This window comes from Lampris incognitus, chromosome 21 (assembly GCF_029633865.1).
Source record: "Lampris incognitus isolate fLamInc1 chromosome 21, fLamInc1.hap2, whole genome shotgun sequence".
Classification (NCBI taxonomy): Eukaryota; Metazoa; Chordata; class Actinopteri; order Lampriformes; family Lampridae; genus Lampris; species Lampris incognitus.
Genome location: NC_079231.1, coordinates 14070994 through 14090515, shown reverse-complemented (window position 1 = coordinate 14090515; position 19522 = coordinate 14070994). Strand labels below are relative to the sequence as shown.

The 19522-nt window shown below is 48.4% G+C and overlaps 1 protein-coding gene across 1 annotated transcript in view; it reads right to left on the bottom strand.

The window, feature by feature from the left end:
* adarb1a (adenosine deaminase RNA specific B1a) overlaps nucleotides 1-9331 on the bottom strand; it is a 37729-nt gene extending 28398 nt beyond the window's left edge. The window contains exon 1 of the mRNA XM_056301361.1: nucleotides 9232-9331. Coding sequence (XP_056157336.1) covers nucleotides 9232-9331 — 100 coding nt within the window. The remainder of the gene's footprint in view (nucleotides 1-9231) is intronic.
* Nucleotides 9332-19522: the final 10191 nt, after the last annotated feature.

The window sequence follows — 19522 nt, the reverse complement described above, 5'->3', positions numbered from 1 at the left end:
TGAATAACCAGCGGGCCACAGCTTGCATGAGAAAGCGACACATTCGATTTCTAATTCAATTTCCACCTAAGTGCAAGCGAAACTCCCGAGATAGTAGTACGGCTCATCACTATAGGTCAGCTGTGCCACCGCTGCTCAGCTCGGCAGAAAAATAAAATGCTCCTCTGTTTCTCAAGGACAATTGGCGGGTCGGCCATCTTCCTAGCATTTTCACAAGGACCCTGTGAAATCTTTATGACGGGTCTAATTTATTGTGTGGCCCTGGTGGTGGCGGCTCAGGGGGCCGGGCGGACACCTTATCAATTCAACACGCCTATGAAAGTCCACTCAACCACCACGACCTCCCTCCCAGCAGACCACCCCCCCCCCAACACCACCACCACCTTTTTCTCCCCAGTTGTATCCAGCCAATTACCCCACTCTTCTCTGAGTCGTACCGGTCTCTGATCCACCCCCTCTGCCGATCCGGGGGAGGGATGCAGACCACCACATGCCTCCTCCGATTCATGTGGAGTCGAAAGTCGCTTCTTTTCACCCGACAGTGAGGAGTTTCGCCAGGGGACGTAGCATGTGGGAGGATCATGTTATTCTCCCCCCCCCAAATAGGGGCCCCGACCGACCAGAGCGGGCGCTACTGCAGCAACCAGGACATATACCCACATCCGGCTTCCCACCTGCAGACACGGCCAATTGTGTCTGTAAGGACACCCGACCAAGCCGGGGGTAACACGGGGATTCGAACCGCCGATCCCCGTGTTGGTAGGCAACGGAATAGACCGCTACGCTACCCGGACACCCCGCAGACCACCATTTTACCGCCACTGACCCCGCTACCCCCCTGCAGAACCGTGCTGCTGCAAGTCACGGGATACGCTGCCTGTGGTAAATACTGAAATGGATTATCTATTTTCAGACCGCGGGTTCAACAACAGCGGTGGTGACGGAGGGAGAGCGTCTGCAAACGAAGCCTTGCAACGAAAGCCCATAAAATTCAGCTATGAAATCAATTATATGCTAAGCTCTGTCAACCCAAATTAATTTGCACCATTAAGTGTTTCATGTTAGTTCTGAGCTAACCCCGACCGGTCTGATCAACAAGACCAAGACCAACAGAGGTCATGTGTGCACCCACACACCCATAACCGCTCCTTACTCGTGGAGTCAGGCTATATCATACCAACTGGCAGCTTTATCGTGGTTGGAGACAATGTTGAAATTTTAGACTGGGTAGGACGAACACAGTGCAAGGGTTGAAACATGATGACGACGTGATGAAGATCTACCACATTTACAACCAATGATGAAGTCTAACAATGTTCCCATGTAGGTTGATGTACTTTGCAATACATTAGCTTGCCTGTGTTAGCTTTGATGGTGGTCGTGCTTTATCCTCTGCATTTAACCCATCCCAACACACACTAGAAGTGATGGGCAGCCGCGGTGCAGCATCCGGGGAGTCGGAGACTAACTCCAGTTCTTCTTTCCATTGCCTTGCTCAGGGGCACAGACAGGAGTATTAACCCTAACATGCATGTCTTTTTGATGGTGGGAGGAAACCCACACAGACACGGGGAGAACGTGCAAACTCCTCACAGAAAGGACCTGGGACGGCCTTGGGTTCGAACCTAGGACCTTCTTGCTGTGAGGTAAAAGTGCTAGCCACTGGGCCACCCTATTGCCCATAGGATGCTTTGGCATGGGGGTTTTACAAGGGTGGGAACTGTTTACTGCTGAGCTGACGCCACAGTGGCCACAATGGCTGCTGCACCTTATTTTGTAGTTCTCACGGCCCGAGGGACGGACAGATCGGGGGAAATAATGGACTTCAGGTTGGACCATCCCAAACTCCAGAGATTGATTGGATAGGAAACCAAGACGCCACAACCAAAAAAAAAGAAGTGGTTGAACCTGCATTTTACTTATGGATGCTTTAATATCTGTTCTTAAAGGTCTTCAGCCATCTTGGCCGGTCATGTCCGATCCTTTGCAACAACAACTGTAGTTTTTCTGTCTTTGCTACTAACGTAAACACGTGAAACAACACCCGGTGAGTATTTGTTTACATGGACATTGCATACCCGATAGTTAACTATTAGAATGAGCAACTACAAAAGACTGAATGATGGCTTAAGTATGCATGCTGTCCAGGGTGTCTCCCCGCCTGCCGCCCAATGACTGCTGGGGATTATCTATTGTCTGAAACGGCAAGAGGCTGCACACTGAAATGCTGCAAAGTCTTCTGAAGACTTTGGACAACTTGCTGACTGAACTTTGCCCGATTGCTTTTCTGGCTGCTTGTTAAATGTGTTTATTGTGCTGAATAAACTGTCCACCAGAACAAAACCTCTCACTGTGTGTCCTCCCCCGAACCTTTTTTGTTTCTTTTAGATCCCCCCCCCCCTTTTCCCCCCCAGTTGTATCCAGCCAACTACCCCACCCTTCCGAGCCGTCCCAGTCGCTGCTCCACCCCCTCTGCCGATCCGGGGAGGGCTGCAGACTACCACGTCTCCTCCGATACATGTGGAGTCACTAGCCGCTTCTTTTCACCGGACAGTGAGGAGTTTCACCAGGGGGACGTAGCGCGTGGGAGGATCACGCTATCCCCACCCCCACCCCCGAACAAGTGCCCCGACCGACCAGAGGAGGTGCTAGTATAGCGACCAGGACACATACCCACATCCGGCTTCCCACCTGCAGGCACAGCCAATTGTGTCTGTAGGGACACCCGACCGAACCGGAGGTAACATGGGGATTCGAACCGGCGATCCCCATGTTGGTAGGCAACAGAATAGACCACCATGCCACCCGGACGCCTCCCCTGAATCTTTCTATGGTCATAATTAATAATGCAACACATGTCAACAACACAATATGTTACATTAATAGACTATGTGGTTTTGAGCACGTGCACAGTGAAAAAAAAGGAATGGATGTATACACCTATAAAATATTACCAGTTAAGTGCAGTTTCTGCTGTATTTGACTACAGTTGCACAACTACCTAGTACACCACTTCTTAAACTCCCTTGAATTTTAAAGGTTCAGTAACACTCCACATCCAACAAGCGATCTGAAAACGGGAACCGTCTGTCCAAATCTATCCTTGTAAACTGCTGAGGACGACGCCGTCTACCGTGCAAGCACCGCACAATTCACTCCCCCTGTTCCGTGTCCTTCTCCTGGGACATGCCCTCATGTTCCTTTCAGATGTCTAAGAGGCCCCGGCTTCCCCGGACGTGGAAAATTGCAGCTGACTGCATGCTGGTGAAGTCTTTCCATGTGGCAGGCCAACTGGAAGACAAAAGGAAAACGTACGCCGAAGAGAGTTAAACGCTATAATTGCTCCTTGCGGGGGGGGGGGGTCTATCTGTCTCTTTTTCACCGATATTTCTACACGGATCAGGACTATAGAGGCCATAATAGTGACTATACAATTGCTGTCCTCCGTCCACTGGGAGGCACATGGAGGCTGCAAGACATAAGGGAGCTAAGTTAAACATAATAGGTGAATAATTAATAGGTTATGCTTTATTTATTCATTTGTCAGCCACTATCACCAGGTCCAAGACAAATGAACTCCAGATTTATGGGACCTCATTTAGGCAACAGTTGATTACTACACCACTGAACTATCAGTGACGGAAAAGTTTAAATGTTCAATTTTGCAACCAACTAAAACTCGAACCCCTGCTTAATAAAGGACTCGACACTTGACTGATTGTTATTGCGTTTGGGGTTTCCAGCATTTAGCAGGTTTCTCGTCTAATTCCCTATTAAAGTGAGTAATTCCTTAATTAGACGGCGTGAATGCTGTGCACAGATAGAGCATATTAACGTTGTGAATCTACAATGTTTGGTACCTCTGAGCTGCCGAGCACAACCTGACGGAGTCTGTTTGATGAAGATGCAAATGCAGGCGTCAAAAAGCAGCCTCACCAACTTGTTCACATCGTTTCTATTTATATTGAAATGAAGACGACTGCCCCCCCCCCCCCCCCCCGTGTAAACTTGGGAGGACAGATTTTGGCTAGTGTATACCGAGAGGCAGGTGTGTTAAGGCTATGTAACCCCCCACCCCTCGTCATGGGCTCAGCGGGAACTTGCATGAGAGACTTCAGGTGCCCGCTGTGCTCGGCAGCTCAACCTCCACCCTATTCTCTTCGCATCGTTGGCCTCTCCGCTCACAACAGATGGCTATCGCTGTATCGCCTCCACCCAGTCAAGGCCGGGCCAGGTGTTCGGCTGTCTCCTCCGATGGTTGGGGGGCAGAGAAAGTGAGAGTGGGGGGGGGCTGCAGGAGCAACACAAGCCGGGGGCTGATGTTGAATTTCACACCCCACGGCCTCGGGATAACGAGACCAGAGGCTGACAGACAGGTAGGTTGGGGGTGATGATGGGGATGGTGTTGGGGGGGGGGGCACCTATTCCTCTGTACTGATCTCAGAGGTCAGTTTGATGGACAGAGAGGGGGGATGGGGGAGGGAGCTGCAATGTATTTATGTGTGTGTGTGTGTGTGTGTGTGTGTGTGTGTGTGTGTGTGTGTGTGTGTGTGTGTGTGTGTGTGTGTGTGTGTGTGCCTACCCCCAAGCCTCAGGGGTTCGGCACGGAGACTAAGGTTAAAACTTCGGTTATCAGCGGAGCCTCAGGCAAAGCCCCGGCTGGCTGGGTTGCAGGTTGGTGGTGGTGGAGGGTTTGGCTGGGGGGTGGGGGGGGTTGATACCGTCAGGCGGTATCAACCCCACCAATCACACGCAACGCAGAGGCTGTTTGCCAGGCAGACATCCGCTGGCGAGGCGACGGGCCGACGGACACATCTCCCGGACGCGGCGCGGCGTGGCGTGGCGTGGCGTGCACGCATGGCGGAGCACATCCGCTTATACCTTGTCTGAAATTCACTTTGGCTCCCAGTAGATTAAACTCACACTTGGGTTCATCTCACAGCACCTCGCTAAGCAGGGCTACAGCGGAGATGATGGGTTTTTCTACCCGCCGCCGTGTGCAAAGTATGAACAGTGGCCACACGTCCCTCGGTAATATTGTTTACCCTGCTTTTCATGAATTACAGTCAGGCTGAATTGAATATTCCCAGCAGGAGAGAATGAAGAGATTGGGGGTGGGGGGGGGGTCGGGGGCATATTAGTGGATGGGACTGCTGAGTTGGCTTTTTGTTGGGATGGAGAAAATCTGAATCAATGTGAGGATCAAGTGCACTTCAGTTTTTCCGCCAGTGAAAATATTTGGCGGTCATTTGCACCTGTGCACAAACCCAACAAATAAAGATGAAGATGACTTCGGCGGCGGCGTATCGCCAGGCCTCTGACTGGGGAACTCAACGATATCGAACCAGCAAAACAAATGCTCAGACTAGGACACTTTTCACTGAAAACAACCCAAAATTAAAGTTACAAATATCATGTTACATCTACCGGATTTGAATACTTCGGGTCTGAAACTGCACAAAAAGTTGTGTTGTGTAAATCCAGGCAGTGGTTTAAGCTCACGATTAAGGTCATTAGATGTGGAGGAGGGACGGTTTAACTGGTGGTCAAAGGACAATTTTAGGGGTGGTCAACTTCCATGCACTTTGACGCCTGGTCACGGACAGCAACAATATCAGATGAAGAGTGGTAATGGTATCGGTCATCCATCCATCTATAATACAAACTGCTTATCCTGCTCTAAAGGTCACGGGGATGCTGGAGCCTATCCCAGCAGTCATTGGGCGGCAGGCGGGGAGACACCCTGGACAGGCTGCCAGGCCATCACAGGGCCGAGACAGACACACACATTCACACCTAGGGACAATTTAGTACGGCTGATTCACCTGACCTACATGTCTTTGGACTGTGGGAGGAAACCAGAGCACCCGGAGGAAACCCACACAGACACGGGGAGAACATGCAAACTCCACACAGAGGACGACCTGGGATGACCCCCAAGGTTGGAGTACCCCAGGGCTCGAACCCAGGACCTTCTTGCTGTGAGGCGACCGCGCTAACCACTGCGCCATCGTGCCACCCGGTGTTGGTCATCTCATCAATATTACTAGAATTAGCATTAAAATTATTAGCATTACCAGTGATGATGTTGTTAGCATTATTATCAGTCTGGTTTTCCTGAAGCAAAAGGTGTAGTGGATGACAACCTGAATATTTGTGCACATTATGGTACCTGAAGTCTAAATGGGAGATCTAATAAAACAGACGGTGCTCTTATCAATAGACCCAAATGGTTCCCCATCTAGACTTGTCATAGTCTCAAAGAGGCGAGCACACAGTCGGATCTAGACGCTACAGACACAACAGGCAATTTATTTGGGGGTACACCGCTGGACCAAAGGAGGGAAAACTGACCTGACCTAGTTTCAGTCTTCTTAGTGTCTGACAGCATGTCCAAATGAGCATCTTCTAAAACATCTCATATACTTTTAAAAACACAGGAAGCCCCATCTGACACCAGTCAATCTTCTGGTCTGACACAACTGATTTAACCTCCAGCAGTAAACGCTGCTAGGAACCTTTTGCTACACACGGCCATGCTAATGTGGATTACAGCATGCAAAACACAATAGCAATCTTACTAATGGACTACAAACTCATGTGGTTCAATAAAAACTAGACAAATGCTCTTCACATAATGTCACATGACGGGCTTCTTTCCCCTCGACTGCAGCAACATGTGACTGTGACACAACATCCAAACCATTTCCCGATGAATTTGGCGCATACAAGAAAATCGGTGGCCTCGTCTGAACCTGAATCTAAGTGCATCTTTAGCAACGCACATGACAGCCCTGCTGTTGCCTCTCCGCCAGTTGACTGTCGGATCCATTTTTTTTCCTCCGAAATGCTGTCGGGTCTGTTTAATCCGTTTAATCCAGGGGATTATGTGGAGTTGCGGCTGGCAAATGGGAATGCGTGGAGCAGAAGGGGGAACCTGACTGGGTCCTTCTCATGACAGATGCAGCCCCTGCGGCCCTCCACAACACAGTGATATGTCTTAGTATAAGTCTTGCTCACTATCCGTTATTATTACTGTTCAGTTTCTCTTACATCTCTGATTGGAAAACATTATCTCTTCATTGCTGCATGTTAATTTCATGCCTTCTACTCGCTCACTTGTTGAGCTTGACTGACATTAAGGGAGTGAGACGACTTGACGGCACAGTGGCCCAGTGGTTAGCACTGTTGCCTCACAGCAAGAAGGTCCTGGTTTCGAACCCCAGGCCGTCCCAGGTCCTTTCTGTGTGGCGTTTGCATGTTCTCCCCGTGTCTAAGTGGGTTTCCTCCGCGTGCTCAGGTTTCCTCCCACCATCAAAAAGACATGCATGTTAGGGTTAATACTCTTGCCTGTGCCCCTGAGCAAGGCAATGGAAGGAAGAACTGGAGTTGGTCCCCGGGCGCTGCAGCATCCCACTGCTCCTATACAACAGGATGGGTTAAATGCAGAGAACAGATTCATTGTAACCTGTACAACGAGCAAATAAAGTGGCTTTCTTCTTTCTTCTTCTTCTTTGGTGCTGTGTCTATTCACATACAGCAGAGACAAATGGAAAGAGATAAGCTGTGGGTCTTTCCGGATGGATGCAAAGGCTCATATGGCTTTAAGGACGCTCATTTATTTAACACCGATATCGATTCTTTGTTCATTAAACATGCTTTCTGGCAAACTTTGCAGGCATTAGCAGCGTGCATTTATAATGCTGCACAAATTGGGTTGTAGACGTGATCCTGGGAGCGTGCTAACTTTCCCTTTTAATCTTTCAACACTGTGCAACAGACGTCTGCAAAAACGGCAACGATGCCTTCGTCGTGTTTGCGTCTCCATATGCTATGTTGCAGGACGGTAGCATATCGAATAATATATCAAAGTGGAAAGCACTGATGGTCGTAAATGTCTCCATATGGGAGTATAACACTATTTATTACTGGCCCAAGTTGCAGAAGATGCTGTTATTTTAATGTCTGCTTACTGCATGTGGGTTGTGCTTTTATCAGTATCATTGCACTTATAGAAATCTTCAGTGTGGTTTGTTTAGTGTAAAGGCAATGCCAGGCTGTTGGTCAAAGAGGATGCGTGTCATATCTGACCAACTACAACTCACATTCAGCCACACATTGTTGTTCGACACAACAGCACCGGATTGGATCAGATCTGGATTGTTGCTTCATACGTATGTGTGAAAACATATCTGGACGTGTCTAAAGCTCATCCGAAACTGAGAAACCTGTGTTAGTAGTGTAATGATCATCTTTCGGAGTAATTTTAGGTAATTTTACCTGAGTGAAGACTTAGTTTTGCAAGCTGGATGATGGCAGTTAATGAATGTGAGGTTTGCATGACAAACCTCAAACTAAATCAATCACTTTGCATTAAAAGTTGTCGGCACCTTCGATTTTATCACTGAAACGAGACTTGAGAGCGATTTTTGAGTGATTTTTATTTATTTTATTTTTTTTGCACCAAGCTCTCAGACCCGGTCTGTGATTGGTGTTGTCATGAGAAGATGGTATCTGATGACAGGTTAGCAAAGCCCAGAGTAAAACCTAACCCCCTTCCCCGTCTCTCGTTACAGCCTTAGAAAAACTTGGTTGCAAATCCAGCAGCAAAACCTCCTGGGACTGTCGATCCACCCCTCTCTGTTTATTCATTGTGATGATGGGGGACAGTTAAAGCCTCTCCGATGATATATAATATTCTCTGCGCAACACAGTATTCAAAAGTATACCCTCAAGCAATCAATGGGATCCTTTTTCAAACTGTTTTCCAATCAATCAATCAACCAAACAATCAACCAATCACTTAATCAATCACTGACTACCAAGGCTAGCTTTAACTGCTGTATAACGACAGATGATATCAGGTGGCATCAAAGTGACAGATTTGCCTGCAGTCTCCTGCAGCTTGACTTTTAAGCGGTGGAGGATGATCACAATACAAAGACCACATGACAGACGTGCATCTGCAAGACGGAATCAGTCCGTTTGGGTCAGTAAGAACCTGTTGGGGTCCATCACACGTCCCACAGTCTGACAGAACAGGAACAACAATGCTTCAACTTCAACGCAAAGCAATTTCACACAACCGTCTGCAAGGCAAATCACTGAAGCCGCCGTCACCCCCCCCCCTTCTTTCTTTCTTTCTTTCTCTCTTTCTTTTATCCATAATCAAAGCTTTAAAGAAGCAAAGCAGTCTTCAGACATGTGCGGTTAAGGGGGGAGGGGGGGTACCTTTGCGTTCGGAGCGTTTCTTCCGCCTCCTCTTGAACCTCCGCCGGATGAGGCAGTAGTAAGCCCCCGTGGTGCGCGAGCTGTCCGAGAACAAAGCCATGTTTTTTGGGGAGGGGGGTTGAGAAAACAAGCGACGTGTCCCCGAGGCGAGCCTGCAGGGTCTGACGAGAGCCACCTTCGCAGCCCGGCGCTAAGTGCAGACGCGGACCCTCCCCTTCACAACTTTGGAAGCGGGCAGGGAGGGCGGGGCAGAGTGAGTGAGTGGGGGCGGGGCAAAGTGAGTGAGTGGGGGCGGGGCTGAGTGAGTGAGTGGGGGCGGGGCAGAGTGAGTGAGTGGGGGCGGGGCGGGGCGGCCGGTCGACCGTGGCGGAGGCGTGGCATGAATGGCTGTCAAATAAACGGGCGACGATCCCTTCCGGTCTCCTCCCACCACCCCCTTTCCCCGTCAGTCTCTTACGGCTCCCTGGCTTTTCTCGCACTCTCACCCCCCCTGTCGGTTTGAGAGCCATACCATCACACTGCAACGGGCTTAAAAAAATAAAAATAAACTCGATAATTTCACTAACGACGCCATAAAATGACGTGCCGCCAAGTCACCTCTCAGTCTCGCCTTTAACGAAGACCCCCACACATGCACTTCTGTTGGGTGCTAGACTACTTCTCTTTACACACTCAAACAAATGCAATCAAATGACACACACACACACACACACACACACCATGTCACCCTATACTTGTGGGGACCCCCTCATTGTCTACATTCATTCCCTACCCTTAACCCTAACCTTAGTCATCATTACTACATGTCTAACCTTAACCCTTACCCTTACCCTTACCTTAACCTAATTCTAACCTTAACCCTAAACCCAAATCCTAACCCTTAAATAAACCCCTTTTCCTCATGGGGACCCATAATATGTCCCCACAAGGTAGCTGGTTTTCTGTCGCTCCCTTTGTAATGTCTAATCTATCATCTGGTATTTAAACCCAATTAAAAAGCAACTTTACAGTCACATCCCCTTTCTCACTGTGACAAATCAGCGGTTAAGCCAACGCTTCAGAAGAAAACTGTTTTATATTTATTTATTAGGCAACGATCTCTGCATCCACATCTGGATCAGCTCCAGGACACAAATGATTTGAAAGAAAAATTAATAAGTCTGAGTGATTACATCAATTAACCATATCATTTTGCTGAGCATCCCGAAGGACCAAAAAAAAAAAATTCCAACTCAGACGAACGTTTTCTCCTGAGCTTACATTTTCCCTGTCTGTCAAAAGGGAATTAAAGCTCAAAATGTCAGGGTGCTCCATAAATAGATTAAAGAACTTTATTTTTACTTGATAATTGTGTCAGCTAAGAAAAGAAAACTATTAAGCAACCGTGAGATCAGGGTCAGAAAGTCAGACACACACACACACACACACACACACGCACACGCGTACAAAACGACTTTCAGCTGCCATGCTTTTGGCCAAATCCCTGATTAAGTGAAAACAATTTACTTGAGTAGATTTCAACCACTTTCACCGCCAGCAACATCCATTTCCTACATACTCTGACCACGACCACCCACTGATGCTAAAACCAAGGCCAGAAACCACGGTGCTGAAACCACCACACAGGCATAACAACTAGTCTATGAATGTGCCACCCGGCTCGGCGAGCCCGTTCTGTTGGACCCGGCTGTCGTCTCTTACGGCCAGGCAAGTTTTATGTGACCTTATATTAGACAGAAGTGAGCTGCGGTTTGTACCTGCATACCGGCTACTGAAGATAATGTTACTGGGGCCACGGACGCCCTCGTAACAGAGCGTGAATACAGCATGATGGGTAATAACCCAAGGAAAGCCTGGAAACGACGTTTCACACATTTGGTTCAGCCATTAACTGTTGAGGTCTGAGTGACTGATGTTGTCCAAGTGACGGCTTTTCCACCGTGGAACCAGTGATATTTCCAGTGATTATAATCACTGGCAATCACCAGTGATGACTGTAAAGCCTGCACCGCCCCCCTGCGGCCTTTAGTGGAACTGCAGCAGAGCAGCAGCGTCACTTCCAACAACAACGTCTCCCACTACCGTGCTGTTGTTATTCTAATTATCATGTTTTCTTGTTCTTATTATTCTCTTAGAAAAACAGACGTTTTTTTGTGGTAGTGCATCTGACTGTGTTGCTATTCCAGCACTGTCCAAAGGACTCATGTGGAGCCTCATGGAGGACTCATGGAGAGTAACTGCCTCTGATGGGCAACATTTTCAATTTCCTAGGGCCACTTAGAAGAGCATTCAAACACAACATCTGCCCAATGAAAAAACAATATCAGAGTTGCAAATTACCTGTGAATAAATATATACGTTACTCTACATGCATATATACTTCATATAGATAGATAGCTAGATAGATACATGGCGATAGATAGATAGATAGATAGATAGATAGATAGATAGATAGATAGATAGATAGATAGATAGATAGATAGATAGATAGATAGATAGATAGATAGATAGATAGATAGATAGATAGATAGATAGATAGATAGATAGACCTATCTATCTGAGACAAAGGCAGACAGACACGAAGCAACTAAACAAGTAAATAATCCATCCTTGATTAATATCCATTGCTATGAGGCTGGTACTGAGTTGTGTATTAGTGTTTCAACATAAAAAGGAAATAGTAAATACCTGGTAGATGAATTGGGCTCACTTCTCTTCTCTATGGACTCTGGGAGGACCTGATCAACGCTGTGCTCTGGAACAAAGAACATAAACATGTTACTACTCAGGAACTGAAGGGCAGCTTTCTAACCAATTAAACACAACACAACACAACACAACACAACACATGGGCCCCTTGGCTGAGGGCTAAATGACAAAAACATCGGGGTGTTGCTACCAACAGCCTGCGGGTGGAGCTGTTGAGCCACACAGATATATATATACACTCAGGCTACCCACGTGGTGTAAGGGTGGCTGTGCTATATCACAGAACGTCTTCTTCCCACATGTTCCTCTCACCTTACACTGGTATACATTTGTCATGGCCTCAGGTTAGCCTGCCGCCACCCACGAAACACAAACACACTGCAGTGTTGATGGAAAAGAGGAGCGGGGCATCTTCTCTCGAAATCGGAGGAGAAGACGAACAGAACATGTTGGATGAAGTTAAAAGAGTGACTTGGAGTGACATGGAGAGGATGCTGAAGACAGACCTGCGCTCAACGCTGCAAACACACAGCATGTGATGTAACGCATTGTGTGTACACACACACACACACACACACACACACACACACACACACACACACACACACACACCTTCTCTTGCACACAGGCATGTGGAGACTCATGTCCGTACAAGTAAGTGCACACAAAAAAATGTGCAGGAAACATTCTCTGACTCAGATGCAGGCGCGTGCACACACACACACACACACACACACACACACACACACACACAGATGGGAATGTGCCGACCTGAGAGATAATCGCATGAAGAATGCCCGTTGCTTAGTATGTCAGAAAGCCACTGGCTGTGGAAGATGAGCCGCCTGCCTCCAACCTGAAACAACACAATCTTCATCACTCCGTCAAGAGCTCCTACCCATCATCCAACAACAACAGCGTGTGGGACAAAGTCAAACAACTTTTTTTTTTTTACATGAAGTCATCAACTAAGTACGTCAAGGGCCGGTCACAATCAAGGAGAAGGAAAAATACATTTGAACAAGTTCAGCGTGGAGTCAAATGTGCGGCATTTTAAGGGCTTATTGATTTTTGAGCTATTTGTTCTTGCACCCCCTGATACACTGGTGTGTAGCTGGAGCTGACAAACATTTGGATGGAAAACACAAGAAGAATTAAGCATAACATTATGAGTACTGTGGCCTCGTGGTGACCTGGCGGCGTGTCCAGGGTGTCTTCCACCTGCCGCCCAGTGGCTGCTGAGATAGGCTCCAGCATCCCCGCGACCCTGAGAGCAGGATAAGCGGTCTGGATAATGGATGGATGGATGAATTATGAGTATTGTAGCGATTGGGGAAGATGGTCGCTGGATTGATGATGGCCATGCGCCGGGGAAGCGCAAGGGATTATGGGACTGTTAACGTCCAATGCTTAGATGGTTGTTTTATCAATGTTGTGTTCATTGTTGTGTTGTTTGCTTAGGGGTGGACTCGGACCGGGTGGACGACTATGTTACCGACTGACTGTGGGACCATGACTGAGCCTCGTGTGTTCAATACCGAGCTTGTTAGGGGAAGCCACTGTTCAGCGAGCATGGGGAGGGGCAGAATAAAGGAGCGCCCCTGGGGTCCTGCGGTGTCTGGGCCACGGGAGTTCTGAAGAAGAGATCTCTATCTCTTCTCATCCTTCCACGCCGGTCCGCCACGGCATCGTCCTGCTCCATGTTTCCATTTAGTGATTGACTTTGTTTGCTAAATAGCGCTGAGCAAAAGGCGACCCAGACATCTCTCTGACCTTAGATCTGATACAGAACATGCTGAACAATATTTACTTACTACATAGTTGAACTCGAGGTCGGCCTTTTCTGAACTCGCGAGACACTTGAGTCATCTTTGCAGAGCGGACACGCAGTTCAAATATGTTAAGGGTTTTATATTTGTAATATTTAGTCTTTCTGCTGGGGTGGCACGGTGGCGCAGTGGTTGGCGTGGTCGCCTCACCGCGGAGAGGGTCCTGGGTTCGAGCCCCGGGGTAGTCCAACCTTGGGGGAGGTCGTCCTCTGTGTGGAGTTTGCATGTTCTCCCCGTGTCTGTGTGGGTTTCCGCCGGGTGCTCAGGTTTCCTCCCACAGTCCAAACACATGTAGGTCAGGTGAATCGGCCGTACTAAATTGTCCCTAGGCGTGTGTGTGGGCCCTGTGATGGACTGGCGGTCTGTCCAGGGTGTCTCCCCACCTGCCGACCAGTGGCTGCTGGGGTAGGCTCCAGCATCCCGGCGACCCTGGGTAAGGATAAGCGGTAATGGATGGATGGATATCAGCAGGGTGGTTCATATAGAAACCACACATGGGCCCTTTAAAGCAGTTTCTCAACTGACTTCAGAGGAACACTGTGGTAATTAGCAAAGCAAACCCTCTCTTGCCTTGTTTTTTTTTTTTTGGATGTGCAACTTCACAATATTTTGACAGTCTAACTCGTGGCTGGTGAAGCGGTGTCATTTTTGCACATCGGCGGGGTTTGATTTGAGCATTATAACTGCAAAACTCAGCGCGTTTCGATGAAAAAGGCAGCCGGGCAGAACTGAAGCAGATGTGTACATCGGTATAATGGTGTACAACACTGAATTTCACATCTGGTTTTGTATTTAGGGCGTGGATGAACAAACTGCGTGGGCTCACAAACTGCAGTCACCGGCTGTATCTTCAGGCCCAAACTATGAACGACAGCTTTGCCTTGAAAGGGAAGCGCGAAGCGATATTACTCATATTCACCCCCGTAGTCATCAGTCTTCCAAACTCTGGCCAACCATTAGCCTTCGTCTGCTGGAGCGTGAAGGCTGGCTCGAACGCGAAACGCCGAAGGTCACCCGAGGTGTTTAACTCTCATTATCTTAAATCAGCGGTGTTCAAACTTGGCCAACTCAGAAGCCGAACTGACAATATTTTTCTGGAAAGACCCTCATTACAAAATTATGCCTCCCCAGCCAACCTTCATAGGGTCATAGGTCGCTCTTCCTACTGGGAACTGTGAATCATGCTTTGATGGAGTGCACCAGCTATCACAGAGAGGGAAGCCTCATGCAAGTAGAGATGTCAGACACTGGAGTTACAGATCCCTCATCAATACTCAGCGTGGAGCACCGTGAAACAACAAGATCTGTTATTCATTTTCTCCTTCCCACTGGACTCTACACAAGGATTTAGCTCATTCAGTGGAGTTTTACAAGTGACTTGTGGAGTGCGACAACATGCCTTTGCTGCGTCTAGTCTGCCACAAATTCATTAGAAGAAAAAGAAGGTTACTGCTGCAACTGTCTCCAACAAAATCTGGTGAAATATTGGGTTAAAAAGTGTTAGAAGATGCAAAATTGGAGACTCAAAAAAAAGAAAAGAGCCACAATATCGTCATCGACGAGCCATTTGCAGCTCGTGAGCCGCAGTCTGAGTACTACTACTACTACTAACCCAGACACTGAGGATACACAAGCTAGTGCAGTCTTAGTGCCTGTCCCAAGCTCAGATAAATGGGGAGGGTTGTGTCAGGAAGGGCATCCAGTGTAAAATCTTTGCCAAATCAAATGTTATTCGTCCGTCGCAGCGACGAGGACCATCTAGTCATTCTGTGATGGATGACTGATGACTTGCGCGATGCTTAAAGTGAGGAAGAGTTGCGCATCATCAGCCCCACTCTCTCGTCCGAGACCACTTACCACCGGTGGCAAGACTAAATGAGATGACTTACAATGGAGACAGATGAAGATTTTTCCTCAGGGTTTCTTCCCGAAGCCTTTCCTGTACATGAGTATACCTGCAAGGCAGCGGAGGTTTTAAATCCGAGTTTTCCTTCTCCTAGATGAACTGCCCGACAAGGCTAACAAGCTTCATCTACCCGGAAACCTACCCAGCCAAATCAAATATGTGGATTATAAATCAGATTTCCATACTGTATCAGTCGAGGCCCAGGTACCAATAACCGCTACCGGTACTGTTGGCCAGCAGGGTGCCGGTGGAAACTATGCTACTGTTGGGAGAAGAAGGAGAGAGGGAAGGCATGTGCAGAGGCAGCGGGAGAGGAGGAAGGGTAGGAGTGTGGAGGTGAGAGTCGGAAATTTGAATGTTGGCACTATGACATGGAAAGGGAGAGAGCTGGCTGATATGATGGAGAGAAGGAAGGTAGATATACTGTGTGTGTAAGAGACCAGGTGGACTACCATGGCACGGATGGGAGGAGAAATGGGGTAGGGGTAATTCTGAAGGAAGAGTATGTCAAGAGTGTGCTGGAGGTGAACAGAGTGTCAGACAGAGTGATGAGTATGAAGCTGGAAATTGAAGGTGTGATGATGAATGTTATCAGTGCATGTGCCCCACAAGTTGGGTGAGAGATGGAAGAGAGAAGAATTCTGGAGTGAGTTGAATGAAGTGGTGGACAAGTGTACCCAAGGAAGAGAGAATGGTGATTGGAGCGGACTTCAATTGGCATGTTGGCGAAGGGAACAGAGGTGATGGGGGAGAGGAATGTGGAAGGACTGATGGTGGTGGATTTTGCAGAAAGGATGGAAATGGCTGTGGTGAATACATATTTCAAGAAGAAGGGCGATGCATAAGAGTAGAGGAAAGTGCACACAAGTGGACTACATCATATGCAGGAGGTGTGATCTGAAAGGGGTTGGAGACTGCAAGGTGGTGACAGGGGAAAACATAGCTAGGCAGCATCGGATGGTGCTCTGTCAGATGACTTTGGAGACCAAGAACAGGAAGAGAGTGAAGGCAGAGCCAAGCATCAAATGGGGGAAGTTGAAGAAGGTAGACTGTTGTGCAGAGTTCAGGCAGGAGTTAAGACAAGTACTGTGTGGTAGTGAAGAGTTGCTGGATGGCTGGGGCACCACTGCAGAAATAGTGAGGGAGACAGTTAAGAAGGTAATTGGTGTGTCATCTGGACAGAGGAAGGAAGACAAGAGACTTGGTGGTGGAATGAGGAAGTACAACAAAGTATACAGAGGAAGAGGTTGGCAGAGAAAAGGTGGGGTAGTCAGAGAGATGAAGAAAAGAGACCGGAGTACAAAAAGATGCTGTGTAAAGCAAAGAGAGAGGCGGCAAAGGAAAAGGTGCGTGGTGAGTTGTATGAGAGGTTGGACACTAAGGAAGGAGAAAAGGACTTGTACCGATTGGCTAGACAGAGGGACCGAGCTGGGACGGATGTGCAGCAAGTTAGGGCGAGCAAGGATAGAGATGGAAATTTGCTGACGAGTGAGGAGAGTGTGTTGAGAAGGTGGAAGGAGTACTTTGAGGGACTGATGAATGAAGAAAAAGAGAGAGAGAAGGTTGGATGATGTGGGATAGTGAATCCGGAAGTGCAGAGGATTAGCACGGAGAAAGTGAGGGCAGCTATGAAGAGGATGAAGAACGGAAAGGCGGTTGGTCCAGATGACATACCTGTGGAGGTATGGAGATGTTTAGGAGAGATGGCAGTGGAGTTTTTAACTAGATTGTTTAATACAATCTTGGAAAGTGAGGATGTCTGAGGAGTGGAGAAGAAGTATACTGGTACCAATTTTCAAGAATAAGGGCGATGTGCAGAACTGTAGCAACTACAGAGGTATAAAGTTGATCAGCCAAAGCATGAACACAGTATGTAAGAGTGGTGCAGGATATGTATGAGGGCTGTGTGACAGTGGTGAGGTGCATGGTAGGAATGACAGATGGGTTCAAGGTGGAGGTGGGATTACATCAAGCATCGGCTCTGAGCCCTTTCTTGTTTGCAATGGTGATGGACAGGTTGAACAACGAGATCAGGGAAGAGTCTCCATGGACTGAGATGCATCAATGAGAGGGAGGACAGCAGAATTGTGAGGATGCAAGGAGTAGAGGTGGCGAAGGTGGATGAGTTTAAATACTTGGGGTCAACTGTTCAAAGTATCGGGGAGTGTGGAAGAGAGGTGAAGAAGAGAGTGCAGACAGGGTGGAGTGGGTGGAGAAGAGTGTCAGGAGTGATTTGCGACAGAAGGGTACCAGCAAGAGTTAAAGGGAAGGTTTACAAGATGGTCGTGAGACCAGCTATGTTATATGGTTTGGAGACAGTGGCACTGATGAAAAGACAGGAAGCGGAGCTGGAGGTGGCAGAGTTGAAGATGCTAAGATTTGCATTGGGAGTGACGAAGAAGGACAGGATTAGGAACGAGTACATTAGCAGGACAGCTCAGGTTGGACGGTTTGGAGAAAAAGCATGAGAGGCAAGACTGAGATGGTTTGGACATGTGTGGAGAAGGATGCTGAATATGGAGCTGCCAGGGAAGAGGAAAAGAGGAAGGCCAAAGAGGAGATTTATGGATGTGGTAAGGGAGGACATGCAGGTGGCTGGTGTGACAGAGGAAGATGCAGAGGACAGGAAGAGATGGAAACAGATGATCCCTGAGTACCACTGCTTTAAATCATCATATGGTCCAAGCGCCGACGCAGCAAGACATCCAAAGATTCAGCAACTGTGCAGGTTACAGCAATAACATGGTGGCAATGGATCTTCATTCTGGATAAACGGTGCGGATTCACCGAGGCTGTGATTGAATACCTCGTAATTTTTTATGATCACTGTGATTAATAACAATAAAAATCACCATCATCATAGAGACCTCGCCTCACTGTGGTGATGGGGTGTTTTGCATAAGCAGCTGTTGCTTTAATGAATTCGGGGGGTTACCTCGGTGAGGCGGCGACACCCAAAGGCCCAGAGAGAGACTCGGGGAGATCATCTTAGCTCGCAAAGCTCCTCCATATGAGACCCTCTGGACTGCAAGGAACAAATGACACAATCCTGCAGCTTAAGTGTTTGAAAGGTAAACAAACCTCCTTGGTAGCGAAACGCTCATAAGCGAAGAGGCCAGGCATCTGACACAACTGCCAATGTTTACCAAAAGCCAGGCCACCAGATGGCCTGTGGAGAAGAGCACAAGTGTTTCGGGGGGTGGGGGTGGTGGAAATTTCCAGGAGGCCGCTTACACACTTCCAGGTTGACTTGAAGCCAATGCATAATCAATTAGGTGGAAAGGGTCAACGTGTCGCATAGTTTGGTGTGCGGCACCTTTCTTTTCGCCGTCGGTTGTGAGGACGTTCCATCCGTCTCAGAGCTCTCCGCCATTGCAAATATCTGAAACGGACAGTCCTATTCCCCCCCCCCCCCACCACCACCACCCTTTTTCTCCCAAATTGTACCTGGCCATTTACCCCACTGTTCCGAGCTGTCCCGATCTCTGCTCCACCCCCTCTGCCGGGGTACAAGGCTACCTCTGGAGTCGCGAGCCGCTTCTTTTCACCTGACAGTGAGGAGTTTCCCCAGGGGGGTGTAGCACGCTACTCCCCCCAGTCCCCCCCCCGCCAAAATAGGCGCCCCGACTGACCAGAGGAGGCGCTAGTGCAGCGACCAGGACACATACCCACATCCGGCTTCCCACATGCAGACACGGCCAATTGTGTCTGTAGGGATGCCCGACCAAACCGGAGGTAACACGGGGATTCGAACCAGCGTTCCCCGTGTTTGGTAGGCATCAGAATAGACTGCCACGCCGCCCGAACGCCCCGGCAGTTCTATTTTAGACACCGTGTTGAGGTCGGA